The sequence below is a fragment of the Aotus nancymaae genome, unplaced genomic scaffold, assembly GCF_030222135.1.
Source record: "Aotus nancymaae isolate 86718 unplaced genomic scaffold, 86718_ANA_hifiasm-v0.15.2.pri h1tg000016l, whole genome shotgun sequence".
In the NCBI taxonomy this organism is placed as follows: Eukaryota; Metazoa; Chordata; class Mammalia; order Primates; family Aotidae; genus Aotus; species Aotus nancymaae.
The window spans coordinates 5,250,233-5,276,553 of NW_026988428.1; the positions used below are offsets into that span (position 1 = coordinate 5,250,233).

Here is a 26,321-nt window from a genome sequence, read left to right on the forward strand (position 1 = left end):
TGAGGAATAGCAACACAGGGCAGAGAAAGTACAGGGCGCTGAATATAGTACTTTCCAATGTAGTGAAACCTCAGCTAAGTATTTAATCTAAGCTTGCTTTCTCGCTTGTAAGTGAGATAACGAGGTGCTAATCCGATCGGGTTTTGGAGAGAATTTGGAAGACAAACATGTATATAAAGGTTGATAAACTTAAATATACTAAATAAATGTTATTATTTGAATAAAAGAGGTATGAAACAATGACCTGAATGAAGAAAGGGAAGATAATGTCTTTCATGCCTTGATACAAAGGGTAAAAAACCTCAACTACCCAACAGTTTTCATTTCATTCCACTTTAGTAGTATGCTTTCAAGTAAATCTCACAACTGCTTCTCTCTCCTTATAACTGCACTACATTTTTCTTTAAAATCTGCCTCAACACACCTTTACTAATGAAGTGAGGAAGCAAGAACAAAATTTGGGAGTTCAGTATTTATTTATCACTCCATTTAACAGAAACGAAAACTAGAGTTTTCAGGAGGAGGCTGGGGTAGTAATTCTCTGCAAGAATTTACCACTTATATGTGTTCCAAAGTCTATTTTACAGATGTCATCATACTGTAATACTGTTGTGTCACCGGCATTGGGAGTATAATGGGCAGCACAATTATTGAGAGAACATCCAGTAGGAAATGCCAGGCCTGCATTTAATCCATTCTCTTTTATTAGCTTGCGTGAACAGTCTTCCAACTTTTCACTAAAACAAAAAAAAAAAGGGAATTTGTTTAACTTTATCTTCTTACTCTTATGTATTAATACCGCATAGCTCATCACATCCCGGAAGTTAACGAAAAACCTTAAATACTTTCTGAGAATGATCTGAGCACTTTCTGAATATAAATAAATAATAGTTCTCTGATGCTATGAAAACAGCTCATCTTTAGAATACAAGGAATTTGATTCTGCCAGAAACTCAGAAAAAACACAATCCACTTTTAACTAAATTTACTAGAAAATAAGAGTCTAATTTAGACCAATTTAAATGCTGATCTTATTTGTTCATGTTGAATATTTTTTTAAATTGTAGGTAGGCATCAGAGAATTACATGTTACACTAATCATTTCTCAAAAGGAAAAACTAGAGAAATAATTACTTTGTCTTACTGCATTATCATCATGTTCTGTATTTAAGCAATTGCTCCAGTAATTTTGTATTTTAGTATGAATTATTAGATAGCAAAATAACAGATTTCCAGATGGAAAATAAGAATCAGTAATGACTACATGTGCACAAAACAGGGTGGTTGGAGTGAGAGTGGGTACTCCTCTCCATGGTTTTCTCATAGTGACACTACAATAATGTAGGAGACAGTTCTATAACCTTTACTTAAAGATTTGGCAAAGTGGTAAGGAAAGCCAAACATTACAATTGGTGAGTTAGTACTTACAAAATTTTTCTTAAATCATGTTCTTACAAAAAAGTATTCCTTTTACCAGATTTCTATCATTGTCATCCCAGGCTTGATCCAGCTCATTACGTATTTTCTAACTTGTCGATGTGCTTCTGCAGCTTCTCGAAAATCATTCCAAATCTCTTCACTAGCCTGATCTAATGCTTTCTTTTCTTCACTTGTAGTTCTCCAAGCAGCTGTTCGCCTTTAGAGTGGGCATAGCATACTATTAGTCATTAAGACAGCAGAACAAGCATAAAAGCTGAGGGAGATAAAACTATACTAAGTAATGAGACAGTTCAAATAAAAATACATTACATACTCAGTTTATGTCAACAAAGTTTCTGAAATACAAAAAGTCAAACACTTGCAACCAACCCAAATGAAGTTAAAACCTTTTCAAGACTTTTAAGGGAGGAAAAATATCCTGTGATATTTAATTCAGAGTCAGAGGAACTAATACCCTGACAACACAAAAAGATAACAAAGAAAAGAATCAGAACAGTCTGAAAAGAGTCCTAGAATCAGAGTAGGTAGGAAAAAGTCATCCTTCTATTTGAGGTCATAAATGCTTTAGTCTTCAAAGGAGCTTTGCCAACAGGGTAAATACTAATCCAAGAAACTGACCTGAAAATCTGCATATACTTCCTCAAAACACGTATTATACATTTCTGTAGGGTTTTTCTAATTGTTTGTGTATATAACATATAAGAGGTGTTCTTCCTTGAGAGACATGGCTCACATTTTAAAACTGCCAGTGCTAACAAATTTCTTTTTGTTTTAAAAGATAGGGTCTCAAGCTGGGGGCAGTGGCTCAGGGCTGTAATCCCAGTACTTTGGGAGGCCGAGGCAAGTGGATCACCTGAGGTCAGGAGTTTGAGACCAGCCTGGCCAACGTGGTGAAACCCCATCTCTACTAAAAATACAAATATTAGCCGGGCATGGTGGCAAGCACCTGTAGTCTCAGCTACTCCGGAGGCTGAGGCAGGAGAATCGCTTGAACCTGGGGGGTGGAGGCTGCAGTGAGTTGACATCGCATCACTTCACTCCAGCCTGGGCGTAAGAGTGAAACTCTGTCTCGGGGTGGGGGAGAGAAGAGACAAAGAGACAGGGTCTCACTCTGTCACCCAGGCAGATGCAGTGATGGGATAATACCTCACTGCATCCTCAAACTCCTAGGTTCCTTCTGCCTCAGCTTCTCAAGCAGCTGGGAATAAACAGGTGCATACCACCACAGCTAGCTAACTTAAAAAAAATCTTTTTTTTCAAGAGATGAGGTCTTGCTATGTTGTCCAGGCTGATCTCGAACCCCTGGCCTTAAGTGATCTTCCTGCCTCAGCCTCCCAAGTGGCTGAGATTATAGGCATTAGCCACCCCACCTGACAGATTTTTGTTGGTTTTTTTTTTTTTTTGAGATGGAATCTCACTCTGTCATCCAGGCTGGAGTGCAGTGGCACAATCCTGGCATTCTGCAACCTCTGCCTCCTGAGTTCAAGCGATTCTCCTGTCTCAGCCTCCTGACTAGCTGAGATTACAGGCGTGCTGGCACATGCCTGGCTAATTTTTGTATTTTTAGTAGATACGGGGTTTCACCATGCTGGCCAAGCTGGTCTTGAATCCCTGACCTCGTGATTCACCTGCTTTGGCCTCTCAAAGTGTTGGGATTACGGGCATGAGCCACTGAGAATTTTTATTCAGTATCTGGGAATGAGATCCATGACTCCCTGTAAGTAGGAAAAACATTAACTGCTTCAAAATGATTTTTTTTTTAATCTGTTACAATTTTCTCACATTCTTAAATACTGAATATACAGTTTGCAACTTAGTGATCACTGAGTACAAATTACACAAGTATAAAAGTGATACCTTCCAGGAATTACTCCTATTTGCCTTCCCTGATGTCTGCTTTGAAAATAAAATTTTATTGCAACATGTGCCCACTCATTTATGTACTGTCTACAGCTATTTTCTTTTTTAATTAAAAAAAAAAAAAAAAAGAAGGGGAATGTGAGGGCGGCCGCCAGGCTGGACCGGCTCTAGAGCTATTTTCATGCTACAATGGCAAAGCTAAGTAACACTCAAGGCCTAAAATATTTAGTATATGCCCTTTGAAGAAAAAGTTCACTCAACTCTGCCCTAAACTACAGACCCTGGCCAGGGTGGGAGGGTCACTTGAGGCTAATAGTTCAAGACTAACCTAGGCAACACAGGAAGACTCTGTCTCTACCAAAAAAAAAGTTAGTTGGGCATGGCCAGGCACAGTGGCTCATGCCTGTAATCCTAGCACTTTGGGAGGCCAAGGGGGGCAGATCACGAGGTCAAGAGTTCAAGACCAGCCTGACCAAGATGGTGAAACCCCGTCTCTACTAAAAATACAAAAATTAGCTGGGCATGATGGTGCATGCTTGTAGTCACAGCTACTTGGGAAGCTGAGGCAGAAGGATCACTTAAACCTGGGAGGCGGAGGTTGCAGTGAGCCGAGATCATGCCATTGCACTCCAGCCTGGGCAACAAACAGAGTGAGACTCCGTCTCAAAAAAAAAAAAAAAAATTAGCTGGGCATTATGGCTCATACCTTGTAATCCCAGCTACTCAACAGGATCACTTGAGCCCAGAAGTTCAAGGACACAGTGAGCTACGATCACACCACTATACCCCAGCCTGGGAAAGAGATCAAGTCCCTATCTCTAAAAACATACAATAGGTCAGGCGTGGTGGCTCACGCCTGTAATCCCAGTACTTTGCAAGGCCAAGGTGGGCAGATCACAAGGTTAGATCGAGATCATCTTGGCTAGCATGGTGAAACCCCATCTCTACTAAAAATACAAAAAATTAGCTGGGCATGGTGGTGCACTCCTGTAATCCCAGCTACTCAGGAGGCTGAGGCAGAAGAATAGTTTGAACCTGGGAGACAGAGGTTGCAGTGAGCCAAGATCACGCCACTGCACTCCAGCCTGGGCAACAGAGTGAGACTCTGTCTCAAAAAAATAAATAAATAAAATAAAAAATAAAAATAACACAGTAAAAAGAAATGAGATTAAAGAAATCCTTTGCTCAAAGTCTTGAGTTCAAATTCAAAGTTATTAACAACATGAGAAACTTAGTGTCAGGGTCTATTAATTCCAGACCCCCTAAAAACAAAGAATATTATTTTCCCACATTTGATCTTATTTTGCTCAGTCAGTTAAACAAAAGTATAGAAATTAAAGCCAGGCAGAGCGGCTTACTCCAATAATCCCAACAGTTTGGGAGGCCAAGGTGGGAGGATTGCATGAGGCCAACAGTTCGAGACAATCCAGGGTGACACAGTGAGGCCTTGTCTCTAGCAAAAATAAATAAATATATGTATGTATATGTGTATGTATATACATGATACTCCAGGTGCAGTGGCTCATGCCTATAATCCCAGCCATTTGGTAGGCTGAGGCAGGAGGACCGTTTGAGCCCAGAAGTTCAAGACCAGCCTAGGTAACATAGAAAGACTCCATCTCTATAAAAAGAAAAAAAAACTTTGGCCAGGCAAGGTGGCACAAGCCTGTAGTCCCAGCTATTCAGGAGATGAGTGGGAGAACCCAGAGGTCAAGGCTGAACTGAGTTATGATCTCTCCATTGCACTCCAGTCTGGGTGACAGAAAATTAGCCAGGCATGACAGTACACACCTGTAGTCCCAGCTACCTGGGAGGCTGAGGCATAAGAACTGCTTGAGCCTGGAAGGCAGAGGTTGTAGTGAGCCAAGATTGCACCACTGCACTCCAGCCTGAGCAACAGAATGAGACCCTGTCTCAAAAAAAAAAAAACAACCCAGTAATAATAATTAAAATGTATGCATATATCACATAAAGTCCTTTCTCTAAAAACTGGTACTTAAAGGGTAAGAAATAAAGCACATATTAAGTCTGCCTTTAAGAAGGAACTATAGTTGATTCCCGGTTGATAGAGAAAACTCTTGTTACAGAATAGTATCACCTAATAAATGTAGAAGAAATACGAGAATTAGAAATCTACCATTTTGCAGTTCCCAATGAAATAACCCATAAAAGCAAGGATCATCAGTGAAAAGTTAAGAAAAGGATATTCCTTTCTTCTTAAGTTTGCATAAACTAAATAAATAGAAAGGAAGAAAAGAAAGATAGACAGATATTCCAAATGATACCAAAGTAGTCCCACAGATTACTTGGAAACTGCAAAAAGAAGAAAGTACCTTTAAAGGGAAAAAAAAAAAAAAAGAGTTGGCTGTCACATTAATCAAGAAGTCAAACACAATAAAACAGTAGGATAGCCTGATGTTACATCTAACGTAACAGAATATGGTAAAATATGAAGGTCACAATCACTTATTTTATATCTCAAAAATGTTTAATCTAAACCTAATCTAAGTCCATTAATACCTAATTCTAGTTTACAGAAAACACAGATGTAGAGAAAATAGTTTAACACCCCACAAAGGAACAATCGGAGAAATTCCAAAACATGAGACTTTCTACAACTGCCTTGTTTCTTCAATGATATGGGACACTGAAGAGAAAGAGAAAAAGGTGAGGACTCTAACCATATGCAATGGAAACCTCAAGTGGATCCTGGTTTTAGAAAGCAAACAAAATTACTACAACTGTTAAAAATTAGTTTCAAAGCTACTTGAAAGGATAAGGTGAGAGGATCACCTGAGCCCACTAATTCTAAACCAGCCTGGGCAATATATCAACATCCCATCTTTTAAAAAAAAAAAGGTTTCAAGCTATGTGTGAGAAGAGTGTTTACAACAGTTATCTGGATATACTCAAAACAACTTCCCACAAATTAATAATTACAAGAGGAAAAAAGTACTATCAATACACTGGAGAAACTGGCTACTAATTTAAACAAATGATAAAAATTAAATACCACCAATAAGGAGCAAATTGACATTGTATGTCTCCAGATATAACACCCTGAAAAGGATACTGCATATATATCATCTAGTATCCCAGCCAAAAATGCACAGTCTGGCTCAGAAAAAAATACTATGCCAGGTGTGATGGCACACACCTGTAATCCCAACACTTTGGGAGGCCAATGCAGGAGGACTGCTTAAGCTCAGAAGTTCCAGGCTACAGTGGACTATGATCATGCCACTGTATTCCAGCCCAGCTAACAGAGTGAGACCTTGTCTCAAAACAAAGTAAAAAAAAAAAAAAAAAAAAAAAAATTATATGTATACAGATTCACTGATTTAATATTTTTCACATTTGCTTTACATCTGTCTTCCAAGGAGAAAATGGAAAGTTATTGGTATATGACAATATGCGTACTTCCATTGAGATAGAGAAGAATAAAACAAATGTGGCAAAACAAAGGAAATCTAGGTGAAAGGTATGTGGAAATTCTTTGAACTATGCTTGTAGATTTTCTGGAAGTATGAAATTATTTCAAAAGAAGTTTTTAAAAATACACTTAACCTAGAAAAGCTTCATAGGTGAGTTATTTGTGATAATTCATTCAATTTCCAATAAAAGTTTATTAATAAAACAATAAAGGAAAGATATAAACTATACCAAATCTGTAAGAATACTGAATCTGATCTATTTGCAAATAGTCAAAACTGGTTATATGAATGTAAAAAGTATTGAGATTTATTAAAAAGCAAACACATCACACTATCTTATGCTTATTCTGTATTTCTCCAGGATAATATACAATACTGCAATATTTAAGAAAATTATTTTGAGAAGTATTATAAATTGTAATTATTTCAAAAACAGAAGTTATTCTACTTACTCAATTTCAATAGAAGCTGAGACTAAGGAAAATGAAGCTTTTTAGGTTTACAAAATCTCATGTTTTTCACGTATTAAATACCACTTCAAGTGTTTCACAATATTCACATTATTAAAAGTATTAACAATCTGTTAACTAGTGTAAGAACTCAATGGCTTTCCTTCACTATAGCAGTTAAGTATAAAGAAACAGAAATGAGATTAAAATACTTCATTCACATCACTAACAAAAACCATGAAACACTTAAGAGTAAATTTAACTAAAAAGGGCTAGGACCTAACTGAAAAAAAAAAACTGAATACGTGGGGGAAAAAAAAAAGTACCAAAAACATCCCATGACATTGGATAAGACAAGGTGATAAAACTGTTAATTTTCAGAAACTAACACATAAATATAAATGCAATTCTGATGAGAATTTTAACAAGGACATTTGTGTGTGTATGTGTGTGTGTAAGGCTATATGACTGAGAGTAGCTAAGAAAAGCGTTAAAAAGAATTGTTTGGGATATCGAATCAAAATAGTGTTAGCATAAGAACAAACAAACAGATCAGTGGAGCAGAGTAAATAATCCAGAAACTGATTCCATTACATACATGGGAATATAGCATGTTACAAATATGGTCATTCAATTCAGTAGAAGGGATTAATTAATAAACAATAAACTAGCCAGGCATGGTGGCTCACACCTGTAATCCCAGCACTTTGGGAGGCCGAGGCGGATGGATCACTTGAGGTCAGGAGTTCCCAGACCAGTCTGACCAACATGGTAAAACCTCATCTCTACTAAAAATACAAAAATTAGCCAGGGATGATAGCACACGCCTGTAATCCCAGCTATTTAGGAGGCTGAGGCAGGAGAATAGCTTGAACCTGGGAGGCAGAGTTTCTGCAGTAAGCCTAGATGGTGCCATTGCACTCCAGCCAGGGAAACAAGAGTAAAACTCTATCTCAGAAAAAAAAGAAAAAAAAAAGATGTAATAAAACACAAAATAGACGTTCAAGAAAACATGAGTGATTACTGGGAATTCAGAAATATTAAACATGGACACATAATGCATTTAAAATCTTAAGACACCGGGTGTGGTGGCTCACGCCTGTAATCCCAACACTTTGGGAGACTGAGGCAGGCAGATCACGAGGTCCGGAGACTGAGACTATCCTGGCCAACATGGTGAAACCCCATCTCCACAAAAATTAGCTGGGCGTGGTGGTGTGTGCCTGTAATCCCAGCTACTCCAGAGGCTGAGGCAGAAGAATCGCTCAAATCAGGGAGTTAGAGGTTGCAGTGAGCCGAGATCACACCACTGCATTGCAGCCTGGCAAGAGAGGGAGACTCCATCTCAAAAAAAATAATAAAATTTTTTTAATTTTAAAAATTAAAAAATAAAACCGGGAAGAGTAAAAGATATCATAAACAAGCCTACAATCAAAAGTTGCTCAAAATCACTAGTAGTTTTAAGAATCAGAAATTATTAATCTATTCTTTGATTAATCAATCTCACACCTAAAAAATTATTTCAGAATATAACTACCAGTATATGAGAAAGAGAGAGAAAGAGAGACAGAGAGAAGAGAAATACACTATGTATCTAGCTACCTATTTACCTAAGGAGGTTTACTGCAGAATGGTTTACAGTGGCAAAAATTATTGCAGACAAAGCAAATGGCCATCAACTAGAGAATGGTGGAATAAAGCGTGGTACACTCACACCATGGAATATTATGAAGCCATTCAAGATAATAATAGAAGTATTCTAATTGACTTGGAGGAACTTCCATTAGTTAGCACTGAATGAGAAAAGGAAGGCGGAGGAACATGTGCCTATGATTCCATTTTTGTAAAACAAACAATGATCAAACATTCCCTTACATAAACAGACAGATGTATACATATATGAGCATAGAAAAAATATGGAAGGCTACCTGCTAGGTGGTTAACATGGGTCTGGAAGGAAGGAAAAGAAGAGGGAACAAGCAAAAAAAAAAAAAAATTAAGAGATTATATTTAAAAATAAATGTGATCACATCATATGTACTATAAGAATTTATTAATGTAAAATTATCTGTATCTGCGACATTTTAAAAATAGATGTTTTAAGATAGGGACAACTGATGATTTCAAATTCAAAGAAGAGAAGCCCATGCCATAAAATGCCAGAATTTTACAGACTTATCCCCTAAGAACGTTCATAATTGGAAACGAGGGAGCAGGTGACAATGTTAACAGTATGTTCTTTTTTCTTTTTTATGTTTAAAGAAAAATATGGTGTTTTACAGGCCAACAAAACAAGAGCTACAGTAGAAGCTTTCTTAACCAATGATTGCAACCATTGGATTAAGCAAAACTCTTAACTCCCTCTGTAAAACATACTGATCAATGTCCATGGTATTATAAATACTGTGGCTGACAGGTTCCTATTCTGAATAACAGCAACTAGCTTGCTTTATGTTCACTATGCATCTACTCTTCTAAGTGTTTTTCATATATCATTCTTCACAACCCTGCAGAGTGCCCATTTTATGGATGAGGAAATGAAAGCATAGATGTGATAATTACTTGCCCAAGTCACAAAGCTAGTAAGTGTTAGAACTGGGATTCAAATGCAGATAGTTTGGTCCCAGCTTCCATGCTCTCAATATGTCTACATAATGCCACTTCTGCTAACCATCTGAAATGTATCCTTACAGAACACCTTGAAGAATTAGGTGAATTTGTTGTCAAGACTGCTTAAGTCATCTGTACTTGTTATGGTAATTATGTGATTTAATAATGTTACATCAAAAAAACTTTCCATGAAAACTATCCTGATAAATCTCAATAAGGTTAAGTCATCGAAAAATACTTCTGTCAAATTAAGTGTAGGTAAGAACTACCAAAAGATTTCAGGGAAAAAAAGTAAAGATATAGCAGGCATCAACCCTTACATCACTCAGAAACCCAAAATGGAATTGTAGATAATGCATTATGAATACATATGTGGGGGGGGGGCAGGCAGTTGCTAATCTGTAACAAAATTTGAAGAGAGGTGAAAAACGAATTTGTTTAGGTTAACCTTTACCTACAAGAATTTTTATTTTGTGATCCTCAGTTTAAGATAATTTTTAAATTAACCAACCTGTTATTGGTCCCAATCATTTTGGGTAAGAGGGCTTCTACTGCATCTTCGTCACAAGAAATTTACAAGCATTTATAAAGTAGTGGAGCAAAGCTCTGAGAAATGTCAAATCTGCTTTATTGCTAAGCTACAATTGCCAAAAGTTAAACTGGAAGTGATTTGATGATCCTTACCCATCTTGTGTGGGTGGGTATTCGCATTCTTGTCCTTTGGGAAATACACCATTAGGATACAGGTCACATATTGGAACTGAGGGAGGGTCTGTTTGAACTTTTGCTGTGAGATACAAATAAAGCATTAACTTCTGTAGTTATACATAAAATTAAGCAGTTATTAGAGTTTTCTCAGTTCCTAATGGTTGTTATATGTTCTGATTTTAAGGAACCTCCTCCTTGCTGTCACAGTTAAAAACAGAAGACACTTCAACACGCTGGCCACCTCCTCACTGATTTATTGCTGCTTGGGAAAAAAAATTTTTAACTCCTCAGAATGCCACTATGTATTTAAACGGTATATGCCTTCACAAAAAGCACACTTCTAATGTTTTCATCTTCATTCACTATACTAGAGATGGAATAGCATAGAGACATTGGCTTTCATAAATACAAACCAAAGTAGTAAGTCGTCCTACAGCAATAAAATAAAAATATAAACCTAATATATATTAATAAAATAAGCACAACTATTATTTCAAAGGCATATTAGGTATAAAAGTTAAGAGCACACATAATCAATTCTGGTCTTCTGAAATCTTGATTTTTTTCAAAGTATTTTATTACCCCAACTTTATCTCATCTACAAATCTGATAAAGATGCCTTTTATATTGTGCGTAAATTACATAAGGGACTCAAAAAGATTAGAGAAAAAACATAGAATTTGTAATCAGAATATCAAAGTTGAAATCTAGTCTCTACCACTTATTAGCTGTGACTTGAACAAATCACTAATATTGTACCAAGCCTCAGTTTCCTCATCTACAAAATGAACGATCAGATGAAATCTTGGATATCTTTGAAATTATAATGTACTACATCCAAGTTATTATATAAAACTATGAATTATCTATAATAATCTGTACTATAGTTATCATTAACTATCATTTATGATTTTTCCACTGTATAGATGAGGAAAATGAGAACAGTGAACTCCCCATGACTGTATTATTTGGCTTGTTCCAGAAATGATTCAAGTCTACTAGGATATAAAAAATAAACAAGTCAGACATTCAAAGTAAACTAGTAAAAAACAAAACAAAAACAACATAAAATAGTGCTTGAAATAAGGCCAACACAAAACCACACATTTGGCTCTAAGCCCTTTGGTAGCCAACATTAAAAAAAAAAAGTTATTTACACAGGTCACAATGTTTCTGAGATAAAAAGTACACTGATACTCAGAAAAAACACAATTATCCTTGATACTAAGCAGCAAAAAAAGGAGTAGCTCTAGAGAATGCTCATAAAGAAATATAATAAACAGTACATTCAACAACATCCTCAGAGGAAGCACAACAAAGGTTAATGGCATCATACTTAAACATCTGTCAGAAGAATTCTATCAAGGGCAAATATAAAACAGTCCTCTAACAGTACTCCTCCCTGCTGGTCTGGCTTCATAAGGGAGCAATTGTAGAGTACTTGGAGAAACAGGTATGGCTTTTTTCTTTTCTTTTTTTTTTTTTTTTTTTTTTAAGAAATCAGTGTCTCTTAAGTAATTCTCAGGTAATACTATTTCTCATAGCCTAACTGTTAATGATTTTTTTTTAGTGGAAAGAATAGGACATTATAGCCCCTAGAAGATTCCTGGAGTGCAAGTATCCTGTGCTCATCAAATACAGACTCATGTGCCCTCACAGACTACAAGAATAGTTGACATCCTCATCTAAGAGTAGAAGGATCTAGTAAGGATGGATGTCTGAACACAAAGAAGGCTATCCTACCTCCACCTAGAGAACAGGTGAATGACTATCAAACCCCCAAAATTCTGATCCATAAATTTTAGCCTGAAAAATTTTAAAGGCAGGCATAACCAGACATTCAGTGGTCTCCAACAGCCCAAATGGCATCTAAGATTAAAACTTACACATTGTGATTCTCAACCCAACCTTTCTTCCTCAATACTATGAAATCTCCTCTTAGTCTCACTAATACATTTTCAGGTCCCTGATGATGTTTGGTTGTGCCATTTATAGAAACTCAAAACAAGTAGGACATTTTATACAAATCTGATAAGTTATTATCAATAATAAAGTCTCACCATATGCACACATTTTAAATAATGGGACTCCTCTTTAAATATTCATGAAGAATCTCATAATTTAAAAGCTAGAAGGTAAATTACAAACGTTTACCCTACCACCACAGTGGCACCACTTTAGCCATTCCTGACAGAATTATTTTTTAAATCATGCAAGTTTTAAATCATAAAATTTTTAGAAACTCATCCCTAACTTGCAGTAAAATGCAACCAATTCACATTGACATCCCTTAGCTAACAGCTAAAGAAAATACAGGACTGTTAAGCCAAAGTTATTTTCTAAATAATTATTAGTTTCACTAAAATCTGCTTCTATTAAGCCTAAGTTTATTTCCCTGACATATATCAGGACCTTAAGCAATTTCAAACCTGTGGGTGAATAACCACTTCTTTTTTTTTTTGAGACAGTCTCACTCTGTCACCCAGGCTGGACTGCAGTGACATGACCTTGGCCACTCAACCTCCCCTCCTGTGTTCCAGTGATACTCCTGCCTCAGCCTCCCAAGTAGCTGGGATAACAGGTATGAGCCACCACACCCGGCTAATTATTGTATTTTTAGTAGAAACAGGATTTCACTATGTTGGCCAGGCTGATCTTGAACTCCTGACCTCCGGTGATCCAACCGCCTTGGCCTCCCAAAGTTCTGGGATTACAGACATAAGCCACCGCACCCGGCCAAATAATCACTTCTAATATACCAAGTAAGATTAACTTAAGACACTAACATCCTCTCTTCTTCTTCTTCTTTTTCTTCTTCTTTCCAGTTGCTCCATCTCCATCACCATCTCCATCTAAGAAAAGAAATTTCAAATACAGGTTTATTTAAACCTCATAAGCAGAGGGAGAAAGCAAGCACAAAGAGACAAATATTTGGTCTATTCAATAAATGAATAAATTTAGTTTATCTTATCTTCTTTACATTTATTCTTTCACTGAAACAAGAAATAGGAAGCAGCTGCCAGGTGTGGTGGCACGTGCCTACAGTCCCAGCTACTTGGGAAGCTGAGGTGGGAGGATCACTTGAGCCCAGGAGTTGGAATCCAACTTGGGCAACACAGTGAGACTCCATCTCAAAAAAATTTAGAAACAGGAAGCAGCAGTTTAGCAAAGTGGAAGGTAACATGATCTAGGACTTCCATGGGTTAAATCATATGAAAATGCCAATACTTGACCTTTGTTTTTTTTTGTTGTTTTTTTTTGAGATGTAGTTTCACTCTTGTCGCCCATGCTGGAATGCAATGGCGCGATCACAGCTCACTGTAACCTCTGCTTCCCAGGTTCCAACGATTCTTGTGTCTCAGCCTCCCAAGTATCTAGGATTACAGGTGTGTGCCACCATGCCCAGCCAATTTTGTATTTTTTAGTAAAGATGGGGTTTCACCATGTTGACCAGGATGGTCTCAAAACTCTGACCTCAAGTGATTCACCGGCCTTGGCCTACCAAAGTCCAGGGATTACAGGCATGAGCCACTGTACCCAGCCTCAAAAATCGCCATTTCTTATGTTCATCTTATGAAATTATCAGAAACCTAGCAGGCAAAAGAGAACAGTAGAAATACAAATATTAGGCTAGGTACAGTGGTTCACACCCGTTAATCCGAGCACTTTGGGAGGCCGAGCCAGGTAGATCACTTGAGCCAGGAGTTAGATACCAGTCTGGACAATATGGTGAGAACCTATTTTGTACTCTACTAAAAGTACAAAAAATTAGCCAGGGGTGGTGGTGTGCACCTGTAGTCCCAGCTACTCGGAAAGCTGAGGTGTGGGAGGATCACCTGAGCCGGGGATGTCAAGGCTGCAGTGAGCTGAGATCGAGCCACTGCACACCAGCCTGGGTGACGGAAGGGTGATTCTGTATCCAAACAACAGCAACAACAAACCCAAAATACAAATATTGCTGACTTATTATGGATTTTTAGATTCAAGAGCCTAATCAAAAGCACATGAAAAATTATAATCTAATTCACGCATCCTCCACTATAACATTAATAGTAACATTCACTCCATTAAATGTTTGTTGAGTTCTTTAGTGCCAGGCAATAGGGATAGAAAAATAAACAAGATAGTTTCTGCTCTGGAAAAACAACAGTTTTTTCAGGCTAAAACTGGTTATGTATCTTGAAGTATTTGTTTCAGGTTGTGACTAGTGTATGTGACTAGTGCTACATACTAGTGTAGTGCTACATACACTAGTCACAATCTGAAACAAATACTTCAAGATACACAACCAACTTTACATATATGCTAAAAATCTTTTCATCTGTGTGACCTTGGGCAAGTTATTTAGCCTCTCTCTATCCTGGTTTCTTCATCTTTAAAATGGAACAAAAACATCCTTCATCCTTTTGAGGCTAATTACCTTATTCAATATCCAATGTCTGTATTCAGTACAGAATAACAGCCATAATTTATTGAACTAACTTTGTGCCAGGATGGCAGCAGAGCTGGGATCTGAATATTAAACTATTTATGTTTATGGTTCCAACCATTACAACCACGTTGTAATTTGTGTTTTTTACATGTCTGTTTTTCATAGCATCCCAGCATATTCTTCATAGGCAGAAATAGTTGTTTTTTGTTTGTTTGTTTTTCTGTAACAGGGTCTCGCTTTGTTGCCTAAGCTGGAGTGCAGTGGCAGGATCACAGCTCACTGCAGCCTCAATCTCCCAGACTCAGGAAATCCTCCCACCTCAGCCTCCTGAATAGCTGAAATTACAGGCACGTACCACTACACCCAGCTAATGTTTTCAATCTTTTGCAGAGACAAGGTCTCACTAAGTTGCCCAGACTGGTCTTGAACCGCATCTCAGCCTCCCAAGTGCTGGGATTACAGGCATGAACAACCGGGCCCCATCAACAGAAGCTGTTTATGTTTATTTGTATTAATACTAGGCCCAAATCAATTGATAATCTGTTGAATGACAACTGGAAATCCACATTAAAAAAAAAAAAAAACCTCAAGCTTTCAAACTTTGCCTTGCATCACCTAGAAAAATTAATTCTAAATGAGCCATAGACCTAAACATAACAGCTAAAAATACATAAAACTTCTTAGCGAGAATCCAGAACATCTTTGTGATCTTAGAGACAGCAATGACTTAACGTTTTAGACAGGATACAAAAAGCACTACACATAAATTTAAAAAATAGATTGGACTTTACCAAAATTAAAGCTGTCGTCAGCCGGGCGCGGTGGCTCACGCCTGTAATTCCAGCACTTTGGGAGGCCAAAGTGGGCAGATCACAAGGTCAGGAGCTCAAGACCAGCCTGACCAACATGGTGAAACCCCGTCTCTACTAAAACACAAAAATCACCTGGGCGTGGTAGCACACATCTGTAATCCCGGCTACTCAGGAGGCTGAGGCAGGAGAATTGCTTCAACCCAGTAGGCGGAGGTTGCAGTGAGCCGAGATCATGCCACTGCACTCCAGCCTGGGTGACAGAGTGAGACTCCATCTCAAAAAAAAAAAAAAAAAAAAATTAAAACTGTCCTGTAAGCAATACTACTAACCAAGTGAATAGCCATCACATAGAAATATCTATAAAACATATTATCTGATAAAGAACTTGCATCCAGAATATACAATGAACTATTACAACTCAATAGGATGAAAACCCAATAAAACATGGACATGTGAACACTTTACCAAAAATAAAGGAAAAAGCAAATAAAAACATTAAAATATCCTCAGTATCATTAGGGAAGTGCAAATTAAAACTACAATGACAAAGCACTACATACCTATGTCAAAGACTAAAATTTTAAAACCAACAAATACCAAGTCCTTACAAGGATATGAACAACCTGAAACTCTCAACCATTACTGACAGGAATGCAAAATAGCACAGCCACTTTGGAAACAGACAACTTCTTATGAGTTTATACACATACTTACCAAATGACAGGCAACCTACTCCTATTAACCCAAGAAAATGAAAACATATCTACAGATAGACCCATATGCAAATGTTTACAGTAACTTCATTCACAATAGACCAAAACCGTAAACACCCCAAATATTGTTCGATGTAAAAGGGTAAACATATTAGGAATACTACTCAGCAATAAAAAGAAATGTGCTATTGATATATGTGCAACAACTGGATGACTGTCAAAAGTACTATGCTAAGTAAAACGAGTCAAACACAAACAGCTGCATACTGAATAATTGCATTTACAGGCTACTCTAGAAAAGGCCAAAACTATAGGGTCAGAAAACCTATCAGTGATTGCCAAGGGTTAGGTATGGTGCAAGAGAACTGACTACAAGGGACACAGAACTTTTTTGTGGAGATAGAAATGTTAAATGGAAATAGTCTGTATCTCAGGTTGTGGTAGTAGTTACACAATTGCATACTTTATCAAAACTCACCAAACTATACACTTAAAAAGGGTGACTACTGGGGCCAGGTATGGTGGCTCACGCCTCTAATCCCAGCACTTTGTGGGGATGAGGCGGGCAGATCACTTGAGGCCAGGAGGTCGAGACCAGCCTGGCCATCATGGTGAAACCCCGTCCGTACTAAAAATACGAAAATTAGCCAGGAGTGGCGGTGGGCACCTGTAATCCCAGCTACTCGGGAGGCTGAGGCAGGAGAACTGTTGGAACCCTGGAGGCAGAGGTTGCAGCAAGCTGAGTTCGTGCCACTGTACTGCAGCCTAGGCAACAGTGAGACTCTGTCCCAAAGGGGGAAAAAAAAAAAGAGGTGACTATTATTTTAGGGAAATTATATGTTGGATATATACATACACACATACATATATATGTTGGATATATACATACACACATATATCATATATATGTATGTATATATATACACACATATTACATATATGATATATGTGTGTATGTATATATCCAACATTAAAAATTAATGAGCCTGACTCAAAATGTATTGAATGAATTACCTCCAGCACACTGTTAGATGCCCACAGGATCAACTTTTTATATGAATACTCCAGTTTCCAATTCAGCACATCTAATATTAAACTTAGTACCCTCTTCTTTGCCTGCAAAACTCTCCCTCAATGACTAACTGGCTCTTTCCCAGCTTCATTATTTCAGTCAACAGCACCAACATTCTGTCACACAAGTTCAAACTCCCAGAGTCCACTAATGCCTTACTCCTGCTCCCCAGAATGCAAGTCTCCAAGTCTTTTGAATTCTGCTTCCACACTACTGTTCACTGGATGCTTCCTTTCCATTCCTATTTATGACTATCAATTTACATCTTCATTACCATATGCCTAGGCTATTTCTAAGAGGACTCCAAAATGATCTCCTTACCTTTCCTATACACTTCTCTAAACAACCCTGTATATAGATAAAACCTAAATTATTCTTTTGTAACATTCCTTTTTTTGTTGTTTAAGAGACAGGGTCTCACTATGTTACCCAGGTTGGAGTGAAGTGGCTAGTCACAGGTGTTTTCACAGCATATTGAAGCCCCCCTGGACTCAAAGATCCTCCTGCCCCAGCCTCCCAAGTAGCTGGGATTACAGGCACCAGTCACCATGCTTGGCTCATAACATTTCTTAAAAATCCTCAAAGACTCCATAAATCAATACCTCACATGGCAAGCTTGTATTATCCCCATGCTTCAAATACTTTCTCAGCATTATCCTAATCCAAAATGGTGGTTTCTTCTGTTTGGTTTTACTCAAGTTCTATTTCTTCCAATGAGCCTTCCTTCAGCATTCAGCCCACAACTGTATCACCAAATTTCAATAAATTTTATTACAGGTACCCAAATACCCTTTCATCTCTCGGTTTTGTCTGTCTACCACATAGTTTTCTTTTTTCTTTTTTCTCATTTTTTGAGACAGATTTTCACTCTTGTTGCCCAGGCTGGAGTGCAATGGCGCAATCTCATCACTGCAACCTCCACCTTGCGGGCTCAAGTGATTCTCCTGCCTGAGCCTCCCAAGTACCTGAGGTTACACACGCCCACCACCATGCCCAGCTAATTTTTTGTATTTTTAGTAGAGATGGGGTTTCACCATGTTGGCCAGGCTGGTTTTGAACTCCTGACCTCAGGTGATCCACCCACCTCGGCCTCCCAAAGTGCTGGGATTACAGGCATAAGCCACCACACCCAGCCTAGTGTTCCATTAGGAGAAAGATCTTGAAACACTAGCTTTCCACTCCCTCAAAGACCTCTTGTAACAACAGATAAGTAGTATTGACTGACCCTGATTACTGAAATAAAAAACTACAAATATTCCTAAAATCTTCTTTAATACACTGAAGATTTCCAACCTGATGGGCAACTTTGTAGAGGTGTAAGAGAACAAGATAACACTTCAAGATTAGCATTGTGATTTCCTGGGGGGAGGGGATAGAAATTGGGTATCACTATGTTGCCCAGGTTGGTCTGGATTATAGGCATAAGCCACCACACCTAGCCAGTATTTTTTAACTAGCCCAACAAGCCCAGGAAGCATTATGATATTGGACATATAGTGGGTCTATAGCAACCTATCATATTGCCTTGAATTTTACAAAACATTTTCTTAAGAGCTCAAAATATGTTCAATAATCTAAAGCATAAGCCAATGTAGAATGGAAAAGATTTAAGGAAGAGAAAAGCTAATAATTCCCTTGAATCTTGGCACTTTTTTCCACCAAATGTTCACTATAAGCTTCTTGAAGGCAGAGAACATTCTAAAGGAAAACAATTACTCTACATTACCCTAACACAACAATTAAAGTACAGCCCCAACTAATGGTTAAAGGCATAACCCCAGGCTGGTGGTACTTGAGGTAGAGCAGTTGTTCATGGCAGCAGGCAACTACAAATAAAAAGAATGGGAAAGCCCCATTTTTCCTCTGCCAAAAGAGGCTGGGGAATAGTAAGTTTTCTTACCTGTCTCTTCCTCCACTGTTTTATTGATAATATCAATTAGCAGTTGCTGTCTTAAAAAAAAAAAATCTTATTGTACCCAAACACCCACAAGGAGCTAGGGTCAAGGAATTTATAGTAAAATTTAGTGCACTCCTATATGATCCTTTAAGAATGAAAAGAGGTAGTTTTGGAACAGAGAGTAAAAGGAACAGGCCGGATACGGTTACTCAAGCCTGTAATCCCAGCACTTTGGGAGGCTGAGGAGGGCAGATGACTTGAGGTTAGGAGTTCAAAACCAACCTGGCCAACATGGTGAAACTCTCTTTCTATTAAAGATACAAAAAAAATTAGCTGGGCATGCGGCAGGTGCCTGTAATCCCAGTTACTTGGGAGGCTGAGGCAGGAGAATCACTTGAGCCCAGGAGACAGAGGTGGCAGTGAGCCAAGATCACACCACTGCACTCTAGCCTGTGTGTTAGAGTGAGACTCAGTCTCAAAAAAAAAAAAAAAAGAGAGAGAGAGAGTAAAAGGAACAAACTTGCAATCAAGCACTAGGTTTGAAATTCTGGCTCTATTCTACGCATACCAGCTGTGTCACTTTGGGTAAATCACATAACTACCACTTCCCTACCCAAATGAGATGGCTAGGTAAAGCCATGAGGGGCTGGGTAAAGTCAAAACAAATAGGAAAAGACAGTCCATTACTAAAAAACAAAATTCTTGAGTATCTAAGCACAAATAGGTTACTTTGCTTGGTTTTGTGAGGTTTAAATGTGAATGCATGTGAAAGTATTAGTTAAATAAACAACCCCTCAATCTTATTAATACTCACTACTTTGCCTTCTACCAAGTATATTTTTAAAACTTGAGATGTGTACTATCTGAACAGCTAATGAACATACTGAACTTTTTCAAGACTAGCTAATAAATACCTTTTCCTTTTTAATCTGTGACACTGAGGCTCTAACAAGCAAAATGTCAGAAAAAAAGACTATATGGGTAAATACATTTTGATTAAGCACCGACACATTTTCTAGCTTTTCTAACGACAAAGATCAAATTAACCATTTACCTTCATCATCGTCATCTCTTTCTTTATCCTCCAATGCTTGTCTTTCCAACTGTCGTGCTACTTCATCCACTGAGGCTCCTGATTCTTTATCAGGTTCCTGTTGCCCTGCTGATGAAAATAAAATAGCAGAATTAAATCTAATACAGACATTTTCCCACTAGAATATGCTCTAATGATCTTGGAAAACTTACAAATCCTTTCCTCAGGAAACAAAAACAGAAACATTATCAACATAACAAAATTTGTTTAATGACAGAAAAATCTTCCATACCTACACAGTACTGCCCATTCATTAATTTACTCAACAAAATATCCATTACACACACTAGCAGCTAAAAGATAAACAAAAGTGTAAACTGGTGTCTATCCTTAAGTAGTTTAACTTTTTTTTTTTTTTTTTTTTGAGACGGAGTTTCGCTCTTGTTACCCAGGCTGGAGTACAATGGCGCGATCTCAGCTCACCGCAACCTCCGCCTCCTGGGTTCAGGCAATTCTCCTGCCTCAGCCTCCTGAGTCGCTGGGATTACAGGCACGCGTCACCGTGCCCCGCTGATTTTTTGTATTTTTAGTAGAGACGGGGTTTCACCATGTTGACCAGGATGGTCTCGATCTCTTGACCTCGTGATCCACCCGCCTCGGCCTCCCGAAGTGCTGGGATTACAGGCGTGAGCCACCGCGCCCGGCCTAGTTTAACTTTTAATAGTAATCGGCAACTAGATTCAACAACTACTTAAAATTACCAGATAGGTAATAAATGCTGAAGGCCTTAGGAAGACGAATCCTGTGCCACACCCCAGGGCAGCCTGGTTTCATGAAGATATGATGGGCCGGGTAAAGTCAAAATAAATAGGCAAAGATAGACCATTACTAAAAAAGCAAAATGCTCGAATATCTAAGCACAAGCCTGCTCTGGAAGTGATTATAACCTATCCATAGGAGCAACATGTTACATGTATTAATAGTATCGGGTAGCATGAAATGAAGTGACATTCTGGTTACTGGAGAGAATTCATATTAAGAAATACAACTGTTAAAAATACATTAGGATCAGACAGTTGAACACCTTACAAGACAAACAGCAGTGTTTCGATTTCACTCGAAATCCAGGAACAGCCACCAGAGTACTTCCTGGGATTAAATTTTGCTCTGGAAGAGTTCCAGCAACGCTACAACTCTCCTTCCATTCCCATCTAATCAAAATTTCACAAAGATGAATATTAGCTCTCTTCGACCTCTCTCAACTCCATCTTAATCGCTTTTGACTTCTCCGTTTTTCTGTTTCTCTGGCGATTTTAATTAGAAACAAGTAAAAATAATTTTTCTCAAGGCGAAGGAGCTTAGGCAGCAAAACCACAGACTTCTCAAAACACTTAAGTTCCCAGCTCATAATATCCAACTTTCGGCAGTTCTCCTTGCCTTACCAGTGGATTCAGAGATTAGGGACTGAGAAGTTCCGTTCTGAGCCACAGAATATCCTATCTGCACTGCCTGCGAGTGGCATAATTCAGGTCTAAAGGCTCTAAAGCTTGGCGATGCTGTGGGATTAAGCAGGTGAAAATTCGTATCACCACCACAAATTCTGCAATTAATGACGTGAGCGCGCGGGCATACACACATGTACACACACCCCAAACTGCAGGCTACAACAACAACCCCAACGTGAACCGGGATGGTAGGGGGAGATGTGCTCTCCATCACATCTGACCACCCCACCCCCACTCTCAAAGAAAATATGTCCTAGCTTGCTCCAGCAAACCAGCTAAGAGACGGCAGTATGGCTCAGAATCGGATTTTTGAGACGGCGGCCAAACCACGCAGAAGATGGTAAGGCTGTGCTCTGTGCACGAGCTCAAGACCGTGCCACGATGTGCGTGGGAGCTGAGTTCTGGTAACACAGGGGCTCCGGCCCAGCGACCCCAGAGGTGTCACACACCAACCTCTGGCACTCTTTTCTCCCCCACAAGCACTCTAGTCCCATAGGAGAAAATGACGCCTCGTCTCGGGACTAGGAATCTATAGCCCGGCTTTGCCAACCTGTCGGGCCTAAGAACCAGTCTAGTCTGAGGCTCCGGAGCCCCGGTCCCGGACCCCTTCGCCCGGCCTGAGCCAAACCGTTCAGCCATTCCCGGCGGGCACTGGGAAAACATAAAATTCCCTTTACCTGCACCAGCCCCTTTGCTCTTCTTCTTCTTCCGTCTTTTTTTCTTGGCCGCTTCCTCAGCCGTAGAGGCAGCTCCCTCTTCCCTGTCGTCTGGATCCAGGTCGCCATTCAGGTGGCTCCCGGAGGCCTCTGCCTCCTCCACACCCGCCATGTTGCCCGAGAGAGCGCGAGGGAATGAGACAGAGCAGCGAGGGCCCGCTCCTTCTTCACCCGCCTACACCAGCCACGCCGGAAGCTGCTCTCGATGGTAGGGACGCAGGGAATGCTGGGACGGCGGAGGACTCGGCTGAGGGTGTTGGATTGAAGCCCCGCCAGGCTGCAGTCCGCTGGGGCCAGACCTGGCTGCTGCTTCGTCTCGTGCCTCAGGCATTTCTGGTGGAAATCCGCCCTCGCAGGGTGAAGTCTAAAGGGGAGCTTGAGCTCTAGAGTCAGCTAGAGATGCCTGTGGAGAGGGGCAACCCGCAAGAGCAAGCGGCGTCTCTGCTGGAACGGAAATGTTTTACATTTGCGTTTTTGTAAATCTCACAGGCAGCGGGGAAACGGGCGAAGAAATATGTTCACTTGTACACATTTCTACTGTCATGACTCCACATATCTTTTAAATCTAAAAGATTTAATCAAATCTGCGTTGATATTCACAATCACAGCTCTCCGCGAGGCTGTCTAGGCCTTGGAGAGAATTTTGGAAGCTGGAGTTCCGTGTTAGTTTCTTGAACTACTCAACCCCGGACTGTTTAAGATGGGATCCCCTCACACTCCGCTCACTTTCCAACTCAGGACGAGAATGACAGGTTCTGACACACGGGGACACGGTCTCTCTCATTAATGCAAAAGATCACACTCCGTTTTCTCTATTTCGGGTCACCGTTCTTTTGGATTTAGGACGTTTCACCAGAAGCTAATTAAATTTTGCCCTTTTCTTTACCTCTTGTTTTGAGCCTCAAGTTCAAACCGCAGTTTGAGATTTGGTTTGTGGAGTAAGTGGATTGTGATTGGCTGCCTGCACCAACTCCTCAATTTCTCCTGAATATGGCTTTGTCCACCTAGAAAGTTTAGGTGTTTTCACTAGTTTTAAACTAGGCACCAAGCTTCATGGCCATCAAAATGTCTTTAAGGGCCTTCTTGCCAGTGGATTTATAGTAAACCTCACACAGGCTCTGACCGCAGCTGCATAAATGTACATCCTCAGTCTTAAAGATTCAGGTAGCACCTATTCAATAGTACTAAAAAGGCCGGGCGTGGTGGCTCACGCCTGTAATCCAAGCACTTTGGAGGCCAAGGCGGGCGGATCACCTGAGGTCGGGAGTTCAAGACCAGCCTGACCAACATGGTGAAACCCCGTCTTTAAAAAAAAAGAAAAAGTACTAAAAACTGCTTCTCTTATTCCTTTACATATCTTTATTTATCTCTCTAAGTCTATCCCTATTTAGATTTTAAATTGTTTTCCCTAATTGATGGCTAGCAATAAAATAGTTGGTAAAGCAAACATAATACCGAAAAAATAGAGGTAGCTTCCATGTGTCCAAGTCCTTTAAAATGCCCAGCAAGATCCAGCCATGCCTACTTCTCCAGTGTCTCCACTCTCTCACTATTATAGCTCCAGCTCTCAGAGCTCTTTCTGACCTTGGAGCATTTCAAACTCACTGTTACTTTTGTCTGGGCTGCTGTTTGCTTGGCTGGCACAGTCACTCATTCACTCATTCATCCATGTGTTCAATGCCTAGTATAAACCTAGATTTGGCAACATTTAGAGAGCAAAAACAAAGATGATCATTGTCATCATAGAGCCAGTTAACAAAAAAAGACATCAAGCAATAATGCTAATAAAAGCAAATTTACAAGTGTTGCTATGAAAGCATATTACAAGGGGACTTGCCTAGGTAGGAAGGTCTGGTAGAGTTTCCCTGAGGAAGGAGCAATTAGGCTGAGATCTGAAGAATGAATAGGGAAAGGGGAGGGGAAAGGTTTAGAGAGAGTTTTGTTTTGTTTGTTTGTTTGTTTTGAGATGGAGTCTCACTCTATCACCCAGGTTGGAGTGCAGTGGCACGATTTCAGCAACCTCCGCCTCCCAGGTTCAAGCGATTCTCCTGCCTCAGTCTCCCAAGTAGCTGGGACTACAGGCACATGCCACCACACCCAGCTAATTTTTGTATTTTTTTGGTAGAGACAAGGTTTCACCATATTGGTCAGGCTGGTCTTAAATTCCTGACCTCAAATGATCCACCTGCCTCCTTTAAGTATTTATTTTTACTTTTTATTTTTTTCTGAGATGGAGTCTTGCTCTGTTGCCCAGGCTGGAGTGCAGGGGCACAATCTCAGCTCACTGCAACCTACGCCTCCCAGATTCAAACGCCTCCCCGCCTCAGCCTCCCAAATAGCTGGGACTACAGGCACACATCACCACACCCATCTAAATTTTGTATTTTTAGTAGAGACGGGGTTTCACCATGTTGGTCTCGAACTCTTGACTCAGGTGTTCCACCTGCCTCAGCCTCCCAAAGTCCTGGGATTATAGGTGTGAGCCACTGTGCCCAGGTCCCTAAAGTATTTTAATGGTGAGGAGACAGCTAAACTGATGAGATTTGCAATTAACATAATTAGATTTTGAAAATATCACCATGGCTGCAGTGTACAGAGTAGATAGAGCTGAGGGTGGCCAGAATGAAAGCAGGGAGATCAGCTTAGAGGCTATTAAAGTCAATAGATTGCAGTGGCTTGAAAGGGAGTGATGATGCATGTGACCAAAAAATGAATAAATTTAAGAGATATGTGGGAGATAAAATAGGCAAGACTTGGTGATGAGTTGTATAAGGGATTTGAGGGAGAAGAAGATATCAAGGAAGCCCCTTAGTTGTGTGCTGGTGAAATTGGATTGACTGGTAATGTAATGTAAATAACAGTGATAGAAAAACATTTCAGATTTGAAAGGGAAGATTATGAACTAGATGTGAGACATGCTGAGTCTGAGGTGTCTTGGGGCATTAAAGTGGAGATGTGAAGAAATCGAATAACTGTAAGGAACTGGAGATCAAAAGAATAGTTGGAGCAAATATAAAAATGTGAGTCATCAGCTAATAGATGAGAATTGGAACTTTGACACAGATTAAGACTGTCCAGCAAGGGGATCTAGACCTGAGAGTCTATACTTGTATTGCACAAAATGATGACCACCTACCACGTTGCTAATGAGCACTTAAAATGCTGCTAGTCCAGATTGAGTCATGCCATAATTTAGAATACACACTGAATTACAAAAATATTAAAGTCTCTCAATAATGTTATATTTATTACTTATTGAAATGATAATTTTTATATAGAGTTAAAAACATCATTAAGATTGATTGTTAATGATACTTCTTTTTACTTTTTAAAATGTGGCTACATTATGTCTAAACACCCTGCTAAAAAATAAAAAATAAAATAAATAAAATAAAATGTGGCTACTAGAAAATTTAAAATTACATGAGTGACTATTGGACAATGTAAATTGCCAACCTGAGAAAAAAAGACACTAGAGGCTAGGCTTGGTTTCTCACACCTGTAATCCCAGCGCTCTAGGGGGCCGAAGCAGGCAGATCACTTGAAGCCAGGAATCAGAGACCAGCCTGGCTGCCAAGCAAGATCCCCTCTCTACAAGGAATTAAAAAATTAACTGGGCGTGGTGGAGTGGGCCTGTAGT

At 39.3% G+C, this 26,321-nt stretch overlaps 1 protein-coding gene across 2 annotated transcripts in view; it reads right to left on the reverse strand.

The window, feature by feature from the left end:
• Positions 1–22,864, reverse strand: part of METAP2 (methionyl aminopeptidase 2) — a 42,281-nt gene extending 19,417 nt beyond the window's left edge. Inside the window, exons 1-6 of one of the 2 annotated variants that reach the window (XM_012469313.3) lie at positions 22,643–22,864; positions 20,482–20,586; positions 13,288–13,353; positions 10,478–10,580; positions 1,475–1,636; positions 556–737 (exon numbers count right to left, since the gene is read on the reverse strand). In XM_012469313.3, coding sequence (XP_012324736.1) covers positions 556–737; positions 1,475–1,636; positions 10,478–10,580; positions 13,288–13,353; positions 20,482–20,586; positions 22,643–22,793 — 769 coding nt within the window. In that variant the 5' untranslated portion in view covers positions 22,794–22,864. Of the gene's footprint in view, positions 1–555; positions 738–1,474; positions 1,637–10,477; positions 10,581–13,287; positions 13,354–20,481; positions 20,590–22,642 lie in introns of both variants that reach the window. The other variant, XM_012469312.2, reaches the window with a different exon arrangement.
• Between the last annotated feature and the right edge of the window lie 3,457 nt (positions 22,865–26,321).